At 50.7% G+C, this 17,367-nt stretch overlaps 2 protein-coding genes across 2 annotated transcripts in view; both read right to left on the bottom strand.

The window, feature by feature from the left end:
* Positions 1-642: 642 nt before the first annotated feature.
* Positions 643-6,085, bottom strand: FAM131A (family with sequence similarity 131, member A). Its single transcript, XM_006884080.1, has 6 exons — positions 5,998-6,085; positions 5,213-5,355; positions 3,050-3,143; positions 2,626-2,808; positions 2,348-2,464; positions 643-1,118 (listed from the first exon to the last, which is right to left on the bottom strand). The coding sequence occupies exons 1-6, from the start codon at positions 6,083-6,085 to the stop codon at positions 643-645; spliced, it is 1,101 nt and encodes a 366-aa protein (XP_006884142.1).
* Positions 6,086-8,681: 2,596 nt separating this feature from the next.
* Positions 8,682-17,367, bottom strand: part of EIF4G1 (eukaryotic translation initiation factor 4 gamma, 1) — a 20,418-nt gene continuing 11,732 nt past the window's right edge. Inside the window, exons 21-30 of the mRNA XM_006884160.1 lie at positions 17,133-17,365; positions 16,908-17,026; positions 16,634-16,806; positions 16,276-16,401; positions 15,784-15,865; positions 12,441-12,539; positions 12,201-12,335; positions 11,596-11,677; positions 11,333-11,473; positions 8,682-8,863 (exon numbers count right to left, since the gene is read on the bottom strand). Of these exons, the coding sequence (XP_006884222.1) occupies positions 8,682-8,863; positions 11,333-11,473; positions 11,596-11,677; positions 12,201-12,335; positions 12,441-12,539; positions 15,784-15,865; positions 16,276-16,401; positions 16,634-16,806; positions 16,908-17,026; positions 17,133-17,365 (1,372 nt within the window). The remainder of the gene's footprint in view (positions 8,864-11,332; positions 11,474-11,595; positions 11,678-12,200; positions 12,336-12,440; positions 12,540-15,783; positions 15,866-16,275; positions 16,402-16,633; positions 16,807-16,907; positions 17,027-17,132; positions 17,366-17,367) is intronic.

Here is a 17,367-nt window from a genome sequence, read left to right as displayed (position 1 = left end):
CCAAAACCCCTCTTTCTTTAGGAAAAAAGAAGAAGATTTAGAGACGATGGAGAGGTAAAGTACAGCACAAGCCCAGCTGAGCGAGGGGCCCTTGGGGAGAGGGCTCAATCGGAGGGCCCCAGGGATGGGGGGAGGTGGGGGAACAGGAGCCAGCCCCCCAGGGTGGGGGTGATTTTATCAAGCACTGCACGTGGACTCAGAGGTGAGGAGAGAAGCAGAGAAGAGAGGCATGGGGAGGGGAGACAGGGAGGCCAGGCTCCCTCCCACTTGAGTCAGCCACACAGCCCAGTCACAACAATCCCCTTAGGGGTGTCACATCATCCAGGAGGAAATGTGCATGTGTGGCCTTTTTTTGATTGAAGAACATGAATATCACTGTCTGCCACAGCTGTAGCCATGCTCCAGGGGCCCCGGGCAATCCCCGGCAAGCCCCCAGAGTGGGGGCAGGACATGCGCCCCCAGCCCGGGCCCTGTCTCCTCTCCAAACACTTTCATGCAAAACACACAACGGAGGAGTGGGTGCTCCCAGGAGCCCTCCAGGCTGTGGAGCTCTGCTGGAAGCCTCGTGCCCGCACTTGGACATGGGGGCTCTGCCCCCAGCAGCAGCCAGGGGACACATGCCACCACCGGTCAGGATTTAGGTCACTGTTCCTCCGGCTCTGCCTCCTCTTCTTCTAAGGACACCACCCCAGAAGAGGCCACGTCAGAGGCTTGCCGCTGCCGTTCCCAGCTGCCCCCTGGCAGTGGGCAGAGTGGCTGGCAGTCCTTGCACGGAGCTGGCTCCTCCTCAGCAGGGGAAAGGCAGGACTCTGTGAGGGGTGAGTTGTAGAGCGAGTCCTGGGTCTCCAATGGGCCCAGGCTGCGGAAGGCACTTTCCCGGCTCGGGGGCAGTTTGGCAAAGAGCAGCTCATCGCCCAGCAGCTGGGAGGCCAGCCGGGCTGGGGAGCCCAGCAACCCATCCTCCAGGCTGCACAGACTAGAGCACAGGGTGTCTGGGGATACGGTCTGCGAGCAGTCGCTCTCTGGCTCCACAGAGCCCTGGCGAACAGGCCGGGAGAAGCGCCGGCCACTGAAGAGGTCCTGGAGGTGTGGCCCCAGGGGCAGCTGTCCAGAGATGTCTGGTGGGAGCAGAAAAAAAGACAGCTCTACTGGTCCCATATCAATTAGCTATAACATCCAATCCCCCTTCCCTCCCCTCAACCCCACCCTGCCCTCCCTCACAGCACTTGGGTAATGGATAGGCCTAAACAGGGTAACCCTGGGCAAGTTGTTTAACCTCTCAGCGCCTTAGCTGTCAGGGATTCAAATAGCTACCTTATGGGATTGTTGAAAGAACAGAAACTAACACAGTAAGCAAACAATAAATGCCCCCACACAGAGTTGTATAGGTTGTTCACTGCACAACAGGAGCGTGTGTCCAAGGCAGGGTATGTTCACCAAGCAGCATGCCCTGGCATAGGGCTTTACAACCCAGAGAAAGGGGTGCCCTTTTCTAATATTCACAAAGATTCCACATAGGCTACTAGCAGCCCTAGATAAATGTTAGTTATTATTATCCCAGGGGTCAAAGAAGGTTTAGAATTCAATCAGACAAAGATGTTTGTGGCTTATGGCTCTGTTTTATTCTTGGGCATCCGAGTCCATTCCCCCTGGACCACAGCAGCAGTCTGATTTGCTCTAATGGAGGCCCACCTAGGAAAGTTTGTTAATTAGCTGGAGGGCCAGGGGTAAAGGCAATCTTCAAAGGCATGGAGACCACTAAAGTTTTAGCCTAGAAGATGCACAAACTCAGCCATGTGGTCTGGGGAATGGATGATGAAAGGAGGGTTGTACAGCTGTGCACAGCCCCACAGGGTTCCCTCTGTATACACTGGCCCAGAGAAGGGCCCCCAGGCAGGTCTCCAGGTCTCAGCTGGAGCACAAGGATGCTGAGCTAGAGCGAGGGCCATTCCAGGCCCAGCACGCTTTCCTGTTTGCCTGGGGTCACAGCCCTGGGAGGTGCTGTGCTGCTGGCACTGCAGCCCCTCTGTCCTGCACAGCCAGCCAGCAGGCTAGGGGAGGCAAAAGTACAAGCAGACCCTCAGAGACACAGCTGCAGAGAACGTGTCAGAAGGTTCAACACCTGGAGGAAAGGAGCTGTTCCATTTCCAACTGCTAAGAGTGCCCTTGAGGGTGGGACACCCCTCCTCCTGGCCTTGGAATGTCAAGGACTCACTGCCTGCCTGCCTGCCTGCCTGGTCAGTCTGCCCCTCTCCTTAACCCCTTCCAAAGCCTTGGAGGATTCTGGGTGCAGCTCTGAAACCCAGGGCCTGTGAGCTGGGATAATTAGCCTGGGATGTCTGCTTACCTGTATCAGTTCCTCCAACAAAGTCTTCATCATATGATTCATCTGTGGAGTCCTCGCCATCCACTGAAGACCAGGCCCTGAGCTTGGCTTCGGCAATGGCAAACTGCTCCGCCACTCCTGCAGAGGAATGCAGAAAATTCACTCGTAGAGGGGAGCTAAGATTAGGTCTCAGCTTGAAAATGGGACAGGGACGAGGTGGGGTTGTATATAAAGGCCCCAGGGGGTAAGGCAGCATCCTGAGGAAAACTGCGTGGCTGATCCCCCTTTTCATCACCCACCTGCTGCAAAGCGAGCCTCTTGTTCGCCCTCGCTGAGGTCTGAATAAGAGGAAAAGGCTGATTCCAAGGCAGCAGGCGAGTCACTTGGCTTGCTCCAGCCCTTCCACTCGATGAGGTGAGCTACTCGGCCCTGGGCCATGGCGGTGGGCTTGGTCACGTGGTCCTTCACCACCTGAGAAATACCTGGAGGTGGGGGTAGAGTGGAGAAGGCTAGTTAGGGCATAGCTCAGGGAGCACTGGGCAAGGCAATGCCAGGGTGACAGCAGTTAGGGTCCGCATGGACTTTTGAATAGGCTTCTCCTCATCTGGCAAAGGGAGAAAATGAGAGATACCAGCAAGGGGTCATAGGGTCAAGTCCCAAAGGGTATGTGCAAAAGGGAGGAGAAAAGATAGAGTGGCCAGAGGGGTAGGAAGGGTAGCATACCATGCAGGGAGGATCTGGCCAGCGCAGCAATCTCCTGGATAGTTAGGGCTCTCCGGGACTTGGGCAGCATTGCGACTGTGTCTCCAACATTCACCTTGGAGGACAATCATCAGTGGCTTAGTGCCCCTCTGACAGCATGATTTCCCCCCACGTAGTCATACTCCAACCACTGTGTCAGAAGCTGGGAAATGGAAGGGACAGGGCAGCATGTTCCACAGTGGCTGCCAGAAAAACCTAAGAGTGATAAAAAAACTAGGCCTCGCAAAATACATCTTTCCAGGGAGCAATGGAGACTTTAGATGGCCCAAAGGAGCAGGACTGCCACAAGCCCTCTCTATCTTCCTAGGTGAGGGGGTTTGCAGGCAAGCTACAGAGTCACGGAATAAGGCCTTTGAGAAGAGAACAAGAGTGGAAAGCAGAGCACGGTATCAAGGACTTCCTCAATTTCCTCTCCTCTTTACCTCCTTCCTCTCAGTCTTCAAATTCATGCTTTAGCTGTGACTCCCAACCAGAACCTCAAATTCAAACTCAACATGACCAAAATCAAACCCAACGCCTTCTCCCTGATTCCCTTACTGAATATCACCCACCATTCTGCCATTCACCCAGGCTCCAAACCTCAGATTATCAGCTCTCCCCTAAGTTTTGCTTGCCTATAACAGTTGTTAAGGTCTAAGATTCTACCTCCAGACTGCCTCTGATGCTCTTCCTACTCACTTCCACTGCCCTTCCTCAATGCCGTCTGCTCAGATTAGCACAAAGCGTCCTCCAATCTCATGGTATTTTATCAATCTAGAATGTTGTGTGGATAACCAAACACGCACACAGTATCTTTCTCTATGGCTGGCTGGTGGGTTCTTCTCCTTTAAATATTGGCTGAATTATCACTCCAAGGAGGCTTCTGAACCACCTTCTTCAGTGGTTCAACCTCCCTGTCATCCCTAACATATCACTGTCTTCACTCAGGGTACCCTATTCCTGACCCTCAATCACAGAACCTCTTTATAGGCTTATGTTGTCACTGTTCTTACTTCTCGTTGGTCTCGAGCCCAGGCTGCTTGGGCCACCGCTGTCCCCTAGTGTTTAGCCAAATGCCTGGTACAGGGAAATCTTCTCAAACATAAAGGCTGAATGAATGAAGTAAGGTATGAATGTATGATGTAAACAATCAATTTTTCGTTAAGGTGCAACTTGCCACACTACGTCTTCATTAAGGTCCCCATTCTGTGAGTCCTCTGCATCCTTCCAAACACCCCAGGCACTGATTGACGGCTGATCTCCTTTTTGCCTCATGCGCCCCACTTCTCCACCTTCCCTGACAGAGGGCAGCCCTCCTACCTCCACAGGTTCCCCCAGGGCTGCCTTGAATACCAGCTTTGCCTGAAAAAATGTTCCTTGCCATTTAAGGCCTGATGTAAGTGTCTCCGGTAATGCTTTCTGTTTTCTCTGCTTCTCTCTGGAGCCCCCTCTATCACCACACCTAGATCACACACAACCCTGAGCATTCTCCGGGCATTCTTCTGAAGAACTCCAGCCAGCCGGCCTTGGTCTAAGTCACTGGAGTTCCTTCGCCAGCCGCAGCTAATGTTTCTCAGGGAATGGAGGCACAGCACCCTCACTGCCATGCCTAGCTCTCCTAGATCAAGGGTCCCCCTCCCCAACAAGCTGGGCGTCCACTGGTTCCTTGACCTCAGACCCATTCAGTACCTGAGGGGCAGATCCCCCAAGGGTGGTGCCGGTAGTTTCCGGCCAGGCCTGGGGGGCGGAGCACTTGCTGGGTGTTTCCAGGCTCGGCCTCCCTCCCTCCCTTCACTCCCCTTAACCTCCTCCGGTCTTGCCCAGCCATCCATTCGCGCAGCTGCGGCCCAAAGAAAAGGTGTATGTCTCCCTGGCAACCCATCACCATGCAACAGGGTCTCCCGGGATACGGCCCGGGATGTGCTGACGTCAGCGCCACAGTCGCGAGCGGGTCCGCCTGCTGGCGAAGCTCCGAGCAGAGCAGACCGGGCGGGGGCGGCCTTGCAGCCCAGCCGGCCGGATAGCGCCTCCGCTCGCAGGAAAAGGGGGCCAGAAGCAGGCTGCGAGGCGGGGGTAGGGACAGAGAGATACAGATCCCTTTATTTAAATGCATTCCTCCCCCACCCAACACCAGGGGCCCAGCACCTCTGGCAAGTCCTGGCTGTCCACCGAGGAAGGACGGGAAGACCGGCTCCAGCCTCGGAGGGTCCGAGCTGATCCCAGGGAGGTTAGGGAAAGACCTCGGGGAAGTTCGATCCACTCCACAGCCCACGCGGGGTCCGAGGCTACTGAGGGGTTGGGGAAAAGCTGTTCAGCTGCCCCCCATTAACCTTGCTCCTAGGATCCCCACTGTCATCCACTGTCGCCATTATCACCTCTGCCTCCTCCTCCCCTACCTCCTAGAATATTAAGGGCCACCTGGTGCTCTCCTTAACTATGAAACCCCTACTGGGCAGCGTTGGCCTCTTGGGCTCCAAGGGTTATTTTCTAACAGTCAGTCCATTGGTCACGTTCCTCCTCTGTGTATATTTTTATCATCAAACCCCCAGAAAAGAAACCCAAACTTTGATAAATTCTCAATCTTCTGCTGGTTCCCCAACCTGGTCAGCTCTGTTGGAAGACCTCCACTGCCATCTCAGCCCCTGCCCAGCCAACCCCTTGGACCTCAGGCAGGCTGCCTGCTTTCTCCTGTCCTCAGCTCTTGACTGGAACGCAGCTTGTTACTCTTCTTTAATGGCAAACTCATTTTTCTCTGATTTCCATCTCAGGCTCCTAAAGCATCTTCCTGATCCCCTTTCTGGCTGCAGGTCCTTTCTCTGCTTCTGCCTGGCTCCCAATATCCAAGGAATTTTCCTCTTGCCACCTGAGTACCCTTCTCCACAGCTTCCCATCACCTCCCAGATCACATCTCCTCTGGTCCCTGGTCTCACCTCTGCGACTTGTCTGACAAGTCCATCTTCCTCCAGGCCCTTCACGCTGCCACACAAACATTTTGCCCAGCACAGAAATCATAGGCATACTGGCTGTGTTGATGCCGAGAATCAAAAGCCCAGAACTCCAGGCTCAGCTCCCAGTTCTATTCCTGTTTTGGCTCCGGATGCTGAGACAGTCCCCTCCCCACTTGGAACTTTTGCCTAGTCACATAAGGAGAACATTCTTGCCTCATGGCTTAGGAAGTGGGGGTGCAAGGTCCCCAAACTGAACTCTCTGGGACTCACAAAGCAGAGGCCCATCCCCTAGACAGTGCCAATGAGCAGTGTATATCACAACTGACCTTTAGCTGGAGCAGCCGTTTCTGTCCCTGAGCCTCAGCCAGCTGGTGGTCCCCAGAAATGCTACCAACCAGAAGGAAGACAGGAGGTTACAGGCCATCCCTAGCCCCCAACTAGGACCTAATCAGGCCTTCCAAAGCCAGTCCTGAGGTCAGCTGAACTGTTCCCTGCCTACAGGAACACCAAGCCTTTGCAGGGCCAGAGATCACAGCAGTCTGCAGCTTCTCAACTTCAATAACCATGAGGTTATTTGGGGACTACAAATCCCAGAATGCCTCATGGGCACCTAAGGGAAGTATAGACCTCAGCCAGAGTCATATAGCTCCAGAGAACCTCAAGTAACAACCACACTCCATGGCCGTGTCTGACCACCAGCCCTAAAGGCCTGGGACACATTCCAAGCCCACTCCTCAATGTCACAAGTCCCTGCTTGGTTTTAGTTTCAGAGAAATACACGAGAAGATAAAGTCGCCGACCCCAAATGGTTAGGTCTAAGGCCGGGCTCCACCATGCATCACCATCCATGGGGATCATGGCACAAGCAGGGGCCAGCAAATGCGGAACCCTGATGGATGGGCTTCCTCCAGGGTAGGGTGATTTGTTTTGCTTTTTGTTGCTGTTGAGGTAAAGAAATGAAAACAGTTGTTAGACGTGAGAGGTGAGTAGGTGCTCACAGGTGCCTCAAATGAGGCCCCAGTACCATCAACTAGCTGTGCCTGTAAGCGAGAGTAAGTTTTAGACAAAAACTCTATGGTTCAGTGTTGGCCAGTGCTAGCACTCTACCTCCTTAAGGATATTGGGAGACACAAGGCTAAAAGAGGTAGATGCCAAAAAAAAAGCCACTCCCAGGGACTGGGAAGTGACATTTGATGACGAGGGTGGGTTTGCAGTCACCAGAGGCAGACGGTGAGGTTAACTAGCCCTCCAAAGCTGTGCACTTCCAGACACCCTCGGCGATGGGAATGCGGGTGAAGGCGTCCTGCAAAGCCTCCGGGCAGGCAGGCCACAGGAGCCAACCCAAGTCGGACTGGCCCCTTCCCCGCACGCTCCCGCTCCCTCCTCCCGTCGGGCCCGCCTCCTGGGTGCAGGCTCCTCCCTCTCCCGACACCGACCCCTTCCTCAAGGCCCCCACCCACCCGCAGCCAGCGCATCGCGCTGCGGACGCTACTCCCCACCCGGTGCCCGGCCTCCGCCTCTTACCCTGACCCGCAGGGCTCCGAGAGCCGATGCAGCCCATGGCCGGGTGTCCAAGCCCGCTAGCCCGCGCTCGGGGCCAGGGCCATCGCCTTGCGGAGGGTCAGGCAGTGGCCGCCACCGGGGAGGGGAGGGGGGGTGGGAACCGCGCGTCCGCCGCCGCTCCCGGGAGAGGGAAACGGGCCGGTGACGTAAACGCGGGGGCGTGACCACTGGCGTCACTACCTAAAGCGGGCGGGGCCGGAGCGACGTCATGGCCACGCAAGGGGAGGCCTAAGGACCCGAGCAGAGCGCGTCCTCTCCTCCCAAGACTGAGGGGGGACCCTAGAGCTAAGGAGGAAGCCGCAACAGCTGTCACAGTCCCACGGAGGCAGAAAACCCTTTGTTCTGCTCTATTTTACAGATTAACGTGAAGCCAAGAAACGATCAATTCCGAAGGGCTGATAGCAAAGTCTTCCAAAGATCTGGACAAGCAGGTACATCCATTAACCACTGCAGTCCTACTCCTACCCACTTTGAGGGCTCAACACTGCGGGGAAAGAGGACTCTCCAACCCTCCACCCCAGGAGATCATGGACAGGGGAAGAGGCAGGAGGGGTGCCAATCCACAGAGAAGTGTCTAAATGCCAGCTCTGGAAAGGAGGCTGCCCACCTATCCATACTCTTCGTTAGAGGAAGGAGGCCATAAAGCAGAGAGGCAGTGAGCTTAATTGAATTCATGTTTAATAATTACAGGCACCGTGCCCCCCCCTTACCCCTGCCCAGGCAGCAGCAGGGGTGGTGCGGGGGCTGGGGCATATGCCCCCAGCAGCGAGGACGGCCGTCCCAAGAGTGATTTTCAGAAAATAAAAAAGGACCCCAAGGCAGGCAGTGGTGCCCCACCACCCCCCAAGACACACTAAATTTCAAGACTTTATATATAATATATCTCTGTGCCCCAGGGGGAGGAAAGGGACACCTGGCAGCATCCTGGAGGGGGGCCCCCAGGCAGCCCCAAGCCATCCTGCCTCTTCAGCCACTTTATTAGCTCAGACACACCGCACTACAGGCACCCACTGCCGCCGCCGCTGCCACCCCCCTGCAGTCCAGGCAGCTGGCTGGGCCATCCTCGAGTCCATGGGGCTCCAAGTCCCCGGCCCCACCCGCACTCAGTTGTGGTCGGACTCTTCCTCAGCCTCACGAAGCCACTTGAAAAAGGCTGTGACAGATTTTAGGGCCACACCCTTGCCCTGCTGTTCAGCGGGGTCCTTGCTGCTCTCCCAGCTGTAGAAGGCATCCTCTTTAACCACGTCCTCATCGTACAGCGCATCAAAGAACGTCCGAAGCAGGTCTACAAATTGACAGGACAGCAGTTAGATCCCAAAGACCTCTCCAACGGTACGAAGGCAAAACCTCACCCACTAATGACATACATAGGTTTGACCATTCCAGAATGACCTGGTCTCAGAATTCTCAGCTCACGCTGAGACTGGTTTTGAGGACTGAGTCACATGGCCATACCTCCTAGCCTCATCTCTGTAGGTTCAACTTTAACCCACTCATACTACCAATTTAATGGGGAAATGCTGTCCACAATTAGTATTCCTCAATCTGAGGGATCATAAAAGTCCTAATCTCCACAAATATCAAAGGTGCATCCTGGAAAATCCACTGGCTACCAAACAGACTAAGCCATTATTGTTCAGTCAAAACCAATTCATAGCTGATCCTCCAATTGGCCTTTCAGAGGCTAGAAATCACTGGAGAGTGGGGTAGATTTGAACCTGTCAAGGGGTGTGGCCTTTCAACTAGCAGCACAGCAGACCATATCAGAGCTCCTTCATCAAATAGGCTAAATGCTGACAAACTCTTAATCCCAATTTTCACTTCCTTTCCACTCTCCTGAACATCTAGCGCCCTTCTCTGCTCAACACAGTTTTACACGGTGGGATGTGATCTACCATCCCACCTTCTCACCTTTCCTGTGAATTGCCTCATGACTGAACTCTGCCCCCATCTGGTCTAGCCTTTCCCTTTCTACGTTCTTGCTACAGATAGCCTTCTAGGCATTAATATAAGCCATTTTATTAACTACATAGTGGTGTTCATCTTCCCAAACTTTAAACTCTTAAGAAGAGACTTTTAGTGACATCAATAAAGCACAGTTAAGTTTTTAGTCCAGCCTGGGTAAAATCCTAAGCCACCTATGGAAAGGTATAGCCGCCAGGTTTCCTCAAGGTACACTGACCTCAAACCCACAGTTCCCAGCCAAGCCCATCCATTCCATATACGTAAGTCCTTTGCTTATCCCAGATTTGTGCTCCATAACCCATCAACTTTGCCCTGTATTTTCTAGCCCAATTTTCCCTCTGCCTGACTCAAAGACTGATTCCTCAGTCTTTTTCTACCCAATGCATTACTGAATACTGTCTGAAAGGGTGCCCTCCATGTTTCTAAAGCCAATGGTCCCTGACTTTCAGACCTGTTCCTATGGAACACTCCCAGGCGGCAGCTAGCACTACTCTTTTCCTCCTGCTAAAACTGCCCATCCTTCATTTCTAGGGCCCAGCCCTCCTCTGGGCTCTATCTACTTCTGTGGATCCTCCACTTCCTCAGAGTATAATCTCAGACCATCATCATTCTAGGGCAATCCTGTATGCTCTTGTGATCTGCATATTTCATCTGACAACAACTACTCTCCAAACAGAGCCAATATCCACCTATGTTTAATTTGACATCTCTGATCCTCAACCACCCAGGGACCTCTAAGATCAAGCTCATCTTTATCTAGTGTTCTCTACCTCAATGAATGGTGCTTTATCAAACCACTTTATCTGCTGATGAGAATCATAATTCTCCAGGCCAGTGACATGAAGAGTTGTCAATTACACTTTCTAAGTAGCTCTGAGGGAGCTCTGGTGGCTTGATCCTTAGAGGGCAGCATTGCTAACCAAAAGGCCATGCCTCTCTGGTGATTCAAATGAACCAAAAGGGTTTACAGCAAACAGATGGGTAGTCTCCGGTGCAATTTAAAGCCCTGGAAACCTAATGGAGTGGGAGCTAGGAGTCAGTTCTAACTTGACAGCAATGAGTAGGAGTTTTTGAAGCACCTCTTCATTCTGTTCACCCTCCCAACTCCACAACTTCCAGCCACTAACAACACACTCCTGATAGATCACACCACCATAGCAGTTTAATCCCATCCCAAACTACTCTCCCACTTTTGAGCTTTCACACACTCCATTCCTTCCTTTAAAGATGCCCACCTCATCCTCCTATTTGTCATTCTGTTAATTCCCAGTCATCAGACCTCAGACTAAGTGAACCGCCCCCAGAGAACACCCTGAAGGGCTCATCTGCCATCTTCCAAACCTCAACAAGCTATTAATGATTCCATGGCAATCTCTGCCAGTTAAGTACAGGAATTGTGCTTGACTTAAGTCAATGCTACCACCCCCTAGTGCCTGGCACTTATCTGCTGAATGGAGAAAACATCAAGCTTATTAACCTCTACTTCAGTCTTTCAATCTGGGAAAGAAGGTTAATACTATCTACCCTAACAACAGCTGTAAGGTTTTAATGATGAAATGTAAGCAAAGCACTTCAGCTGTGTCTAGACTGAGGCACAGGACCCCATAAAAAAGTGATCACTATCACTTCTGCTGTAGGGCAGTGAGTGTTACAAATAGGTAAGAAAGAAAATGCTGAGGGGGAAGCAGGGACTCAAGCCACAACCTATCTAATTTTTCTTAGGTAGTCATACTCCCACCTGTTTGTGACAGCCCCCCAGCCCAGCCCCACCCCGTGGCCTGGCTCTTACTGGCAGGCTGTTCTAAGGTTACAATGAGGGCCTGGAGGGCGTAGAGCGCCTGGAGCTCCTTCTGCTCATCACACAGGTATTTCTGTAGCAGTTTCGCTCGTGCTTTCAGCACTTCAACATCCACTCGGAGGGGATTCTCAACTACAAGAAAAAAGCAAAGCGTAAGTGGAAGAATGCACCCTCAGCTCTCAATGGGGGGGGAGACAAAGACAAACCCCCCTCCCTCCTTTTGTCTCGCCCACCATCTCCTTAGCTCCCCTTACAGATAATTGCAGAATAGCAGACAGTCGTCATGAGGGCTCGAACTAATGTGTTGGAGGCTACCTGCTGCTCACTCAGATTAGCCTGCAAGAGAAACAAACAGCCAATGAGTTCTGAATTGTGCCCTTAAGCACCTATCCCTGGTGCTCCAGTCCAGTTGGAATTTCTCATCCCCATGTCAGCTGTCTCCAACTTGATTCTGACCCACCACAGCCTCCCCCAAGCAAGGACAATAGAGCTGTGGTCCACTGGGGTTTTAAAGGTTATGATCTTTGTAGGAGACTGCCAGGACTATCTCCTGGGCATCTCTGGATAGGTCTCAACTACCAACTTTTCAGTTAGTAATCAAGTGTTTAAACCACTTGTGCCCCCAGGGCTTCTCCACACCCCATCAAAAACTCACTCCAGCTTTAATTCCGACTCACAGCAATCCTCCATAAGGATTCCAAGGCCATGAATCTTTGCTGGAGAAGGTCCATCTTTCTGAGTTGCAGGTGTATTAGAAATGCTTACCTTTCAGCTAGCAGCCTAATTCATTACAAACATCACTAGCAGGACTCCTTCTCCCACCCCAGGGCCATCTCCTCAATGTCCAGGAAAAACATACCTCAATCCACTCGCACACTGGCTCATTACTGCTCTCCTCCTTCAGCAGTTTCTCCAGCTGCCTGTGCAGCTCCCCCGAGGGGAGAGCCATTTGACTGGGGGCCTCCGACTCTTCTCCCAGTGTATACTCCACCTTCTACAACCAAAACACCCACAGTCAAGAGATAAAGTGCACGCATGAGAGAGGAGGGAAGGGGAAGAATGTCCAGTAGCAATGTGGGCATTAACTCTAGTTCCAAACCTGTTTAGTGACAAATGCACTGACGTCCTGACCTTCAGGGAGAAATTCCTTCCAGCTGAGCCCAGCCTCTCGCCACAACGTCCCCACCTTTTTGGGGCCCTAGAAAACATCAGATCTACTCAGCAACTCTTGCCTCCCTAGGACCCGGCAGTCCCACACCAAAGTCATTCCATAAATATTGACACAAAGTCCACAAAGTGCCTGGCAGGGGACAAAGATGCCACAGAGGCACCAAATAAGCACGGTCCTGTCCCTCCCCTCCAGGCCCCAGACATTAGTCATCTAACCACCCAAATAACAAATTCCCCCACTGGAGTACTGGATGACTACCGGTACTGGCTGCCACCTGATTTCTGACTCATGGTGGCCACACATTAGGAGTAGAAATGTGCTCTCCAGAGGGTTTTTTAGGAAATAGATTGACATCTATTCTTCTGAGGTTTCTCTGGGTGGACTTGAATGGCCAATCTTTTTGTTAGTAATGTGATGTTGTGTGTTGTCGAGTCAGAACTGACCCAAAGCTGACCCTCCAACATGTTTTCAGAGGCAGTACATCACACAGGAGGAACTGCCTATCCTTTTTCCACAGACCAACTGGTGGATACAAACTGCAACACAGCTTCTTACCTCTAGGCTCCCAGGGTTCCCTATTTGTTAACAGTCAAGAGTAAATTATTTATACAAGTGAGAGGTTGAGCTGCGGCTGGGCTGGAAACTCCTGAGCAGTGGTTCCATTCTGGAAGTTAGTTTCTCGTGTCTTGAGGAAGAGTCACATAAGGAAAGTTTTGGGTTGTGTTTGGTCTGTGATACTGGGTTTTTTCCCTCCACAAGAGTGTCAGCTGACCTTTGGCCCCTTTCAGATAACAAGGACCCAAGGGCAGAGAGGCCTGCTCAAGGGTATGCTTTAGAAAGAACATTCTTTTTTATTTTTTTTTAATTAATTTTTGTGTGTGTACCGTCAAATCGGATCTGACTAGTACAGGAGGAGATTGCCCCTCCTTCTCCAGCAGAGCATCTGGTGGATTCAAACTGCATACCTCTGGGATTGCAGTGCAGCTTCTTGCCACTAGGCCACCAGAGTTCCCTTAGAAAGGACATTCTTTAAGTGGTCCAGCAGTCGTTTGTCTATTTGCTGTAGTGAATAACATGGAGGTGCTGTGATGCTAAACATTATGCCACAGTTGTTTCAAATATCATAATGGTTACCCATCATGGACAGTGTTTGGAGGAGCTTCCAGATTGATTAAATTTTGGAAGCAGGAGTGGCATCCACTTCCTAAAACAGATACCTCTGGAACCTCTACAAATTCTTTAATCATATAGAAATTATATTGATTAGAGAACAGAGTTCACAGGGTCATCATGAGTCATATTTGACTTGACAATACTTAACTACTGCTAAGTGAGACTACTGTTGTTATATTTGGAGGAACATGGAGGAACATTCTTCTACTTTGTAAATTACTCTTTGCCAATTTGCTGGACTAAGATAATCTGGATTTGCTGTGATGATAGTGAACCTTGTGCTATTGGAGTATCAAATACCATAATGGTCTCCCAATGTGTACGGTGTTTGGTGGAGCTCCCAAATGTAAAGCAAGTTTAGAAGAAGGAGTGGCATCCACTTCCTAAACCACATGCCTATGGAAACTCTATGAACTTGGATAAATGACAACAGTTATGGAAAGGCATTAGGTCTTTTGTTCACAGTCGCTATGAGTCATACAACAATCAACAAGAAACAGAACAACACAAGAAAACTCCTCAAGACCAAGGTTGGGGAATAGTGGCCTCTAGGTCAAAATAACCTCCCTAACAATGACTGGATGTCAAAAAAAGGTAAACAATTAAATCCAAACAGTTCATCCTAATTTCACTTGCATATATTTCCCTTAAACAGCTTTGTTTTTCATCATCCAAGTAAATGGCAAAGGGAGATGGTAAAATCTAATAAGCATGCTTATTATTTGGTTCCTAAACTGTTTGAAGTAGATCACCAATCCTCATAAACCCTGCTTCTGGAAACAACTTTGTGGACAAAAGCTTTACTCCTTTACCCATATCAGAAAGCCATTCACTTTCACAAAGCAGCTACAGCATCACCACATAATTTTCTGAAGCCAGTACAGACACCTTACTTCAATTATTCTCCTTCACAGTTTTTAAGCTGTCATAGATAATCCGAATGATGGCATCAGGCCTTAACAATTATTATTGTTCACAGATTAACGACTCACAGCAACCCTACAAACAATAGATCTGAACCCTGTCCTAGCTTCATCATTTTTCACCTACTCGAGATCATTGCAGCTGTCACTGGGTAATCCATCCAGTTGAGAGACTTTAAGATCACTACAATGGGTATCTTTACAACTGGCATTATTACATCTTTAAACTATAACTCCAATTCTTTTCTTTCTTTCTTAGAAATGCATGAATAATACATTTTCCAATACGTAGCATTTTATTTATTTATTTTTTTTTTTATTATTTTGTGTGCGTGTACCGTCAAATCAGATCTGACTGGTACAGGAGGATACTGCGCCTCCTTCTCCGGCAGAGCATCTGGTGGATTTGAACCGCGTTCCTCTGGGATTGCAGTGCAGCTTCTTGCCACTAGGCCACCAGAGCTCCCCCAGCATTTTATACTTCAATCAAACACATACGCAATTCAACACATTTTTCTTAAACAAACATTACCCTTGGATTGATGGATGTGTTTCTACCTAAAATGTTAAAGGAATATGCAAGCACACACAAACTCATCACCAAGTCTCACCTTACAAGTTCCACTCTTTAAGTAGCATATTCCTACTTCTCACTACGCTCCTTCAACATGCCTCTTCCCATCTTTACACCTTCACACTTGCCAGCCACCATTAACGTGTTCACAAAACCATTTCAGCACCCCTCCCAGAAAGCCTCGTCTCCAGCACCACCAAATGGACACTCCTCTGAAGCTTCACAGTACCCAGAAACTCCACTGTCGCTACTACTTCACACTATTGTATTTACTAAGCCGCCATTTCTTACATTTTTATTGCCAACTAGTTTCCTGTTTTAGTCAATGCTATGTCCCCAGTGCCTATGTATAAACATATATAAACGTTCAAAGAATTCTAATTGAATAAGTAACTGAATGTCAGAGGGAGACTGGGAGCTCTGCCCTTTCCAAGCACCAACATAACCCTGCCCTGACCATTATCTCAACTCTAAAGGACCTCCAAATCACACAGTGAGAGCAGGAAAGACCCTCAACTCACCATGAATTATCTCCACCCTGAAAGACCTCCCCCATAGCAGACCAAACCACACAGAGAGGACAGAAAGGCTCTCAACTCACCATGCTTTTGCATAGAAGCCCCAGGATCTCCAGTAACAGAGAAGCAGCTTTGCCCAAGGGTTTCAGAGGCTTTGTAATCTCCCTATAAAAAAGGTGTGTGTGTGGGGGGGGGAATCTATTGATAGTTTCACAAACCATCACCACATTACCCCATCCCTCCTTCAACAGAATTTTCCACTTTCAACCCTCTCCCTTTGCTCGTCTTTATTATCAAACCAACACAAAATGCAGTTGTTGGGGGGGGGCGGGGCTATGCGCTGTTAATGATTCACAGTGACGCTACAGGACAGAAGAGTCTCACATTAATTCCTGAGGGTATATAACCTTTATGCAAGTAGACTGCCCATTTTTCCAGGGAGTGGCTGGGATGTTTAAATTGCTGACCTTTCTCATTAGCATTTGAGCACTTCTCTACCAGGGATTCTTTTACTATCTTTAGAAGCTAAGTCAAGCCCACTTCCATTAACCTGACTTTGACCAAGGGGAGCATACCTGAACAGCTCCCCCATGGGCACGCCACCTTCCTGCAGAATGGGTGTTACCAGTTCTGCCAGGTAGAGCCACACATGCGGGATGTCAATTTCCATGTCCTCTGCCAAGTCCAAGATTTCATATAACCTGCAACAGGAAATCAGAGTCAGGGCATTCAGTGCTGTCAGAATAATTTTCTAGAGAGGGGGCAATTAACTCATGTTAAGACCATCTCCTGTCCTTGCTTCACACGCATACACCTGAACCAAGGCTGTAGAGAACTTTATACTCTTAACACAAGACTCTAAGAGTTCCTACAGAGCAGGAGAGGCAAATCTGTAAGCATGCTTAAGTGGAAAAACACAGAAGCCTGTCCTACCCTTGGTAGTACTGAGCAGTGGAGAGGTGTCCAGCACTGAGCAGCTGGTGCAGCAGCCGCCCCATATGCTCCCGAGCAATGGCACTGCGCTCCAGGGTGGACTCGATGCCGTATCGAACAAAGATGAACAGCAAGGAGGGCGAAGCCAGTTCTTGCACACATTGTACTGCTTCCTGTAGAGGGAGAGGGAGCAAGACACAGGAGAATCATCATAGTTGGGCCCAGACTCCACACCCCAAGACGTCAGCTCACTCCAATCCCTCATCCCATCTACCTTCATGTCATTAAGGTGCAGGTACTCTTCAATGATGGCCTTCGATTTCTTCTCCAGCTCCTCCTCAGAGAGTGCAGCCTTTGGAGGGCTCACCGGTGGCAAGGTAGCTTCTCGCTTTACTGTGGGAGAACACCAGACGGCTTCTCAGTTCCAAGCTCTAGAAGTCTAAAGTCTTATTAGGGATCAAACCCTTCCCCGACCAGGAGCTCTCCCAGGCCCCCTTACCAGTATCTCGCCCACGGTCCCGATCCTCCGTGAGGCTGGCTGCCTTGCGCAGTCCCTCGGGCTGGGTGGACCGTTCTCTACTACGCTCCTCCACTTCCTTGCTGAAGCTCTGCTTGGTGGCAGGAGCTCGTGCACGATCGAGCCGATCCCCTCGGTCACCTCCTCGTTCACTCCGCTCCAGGCGGTCCCCTCGGTCCCCAGATTTCTCTCCTCGTTCCCGGCTCAAGCTACTCCT

Source organism: Elephantulus edwardii, unplaced genomic scaffold (assembly GCF_000299155.1).
Source record: "Elephantulus edwardii isolate Elephantulus edwardi_28Jun2011 unplaced genomic scaffold, EleEdw1.0 scaffold00031, whole genome shotgun sequence".
NCBI classification, from domain to species: Eukaryota; Metazoa; Chordata; class Mammalia; order Macroscelidea; family Macroscelididae; genus Elephantulus; species Elephantulus edwardii.
This window is presented reverse-complemented; position numbering and strand designations above follow the sequence as displayed.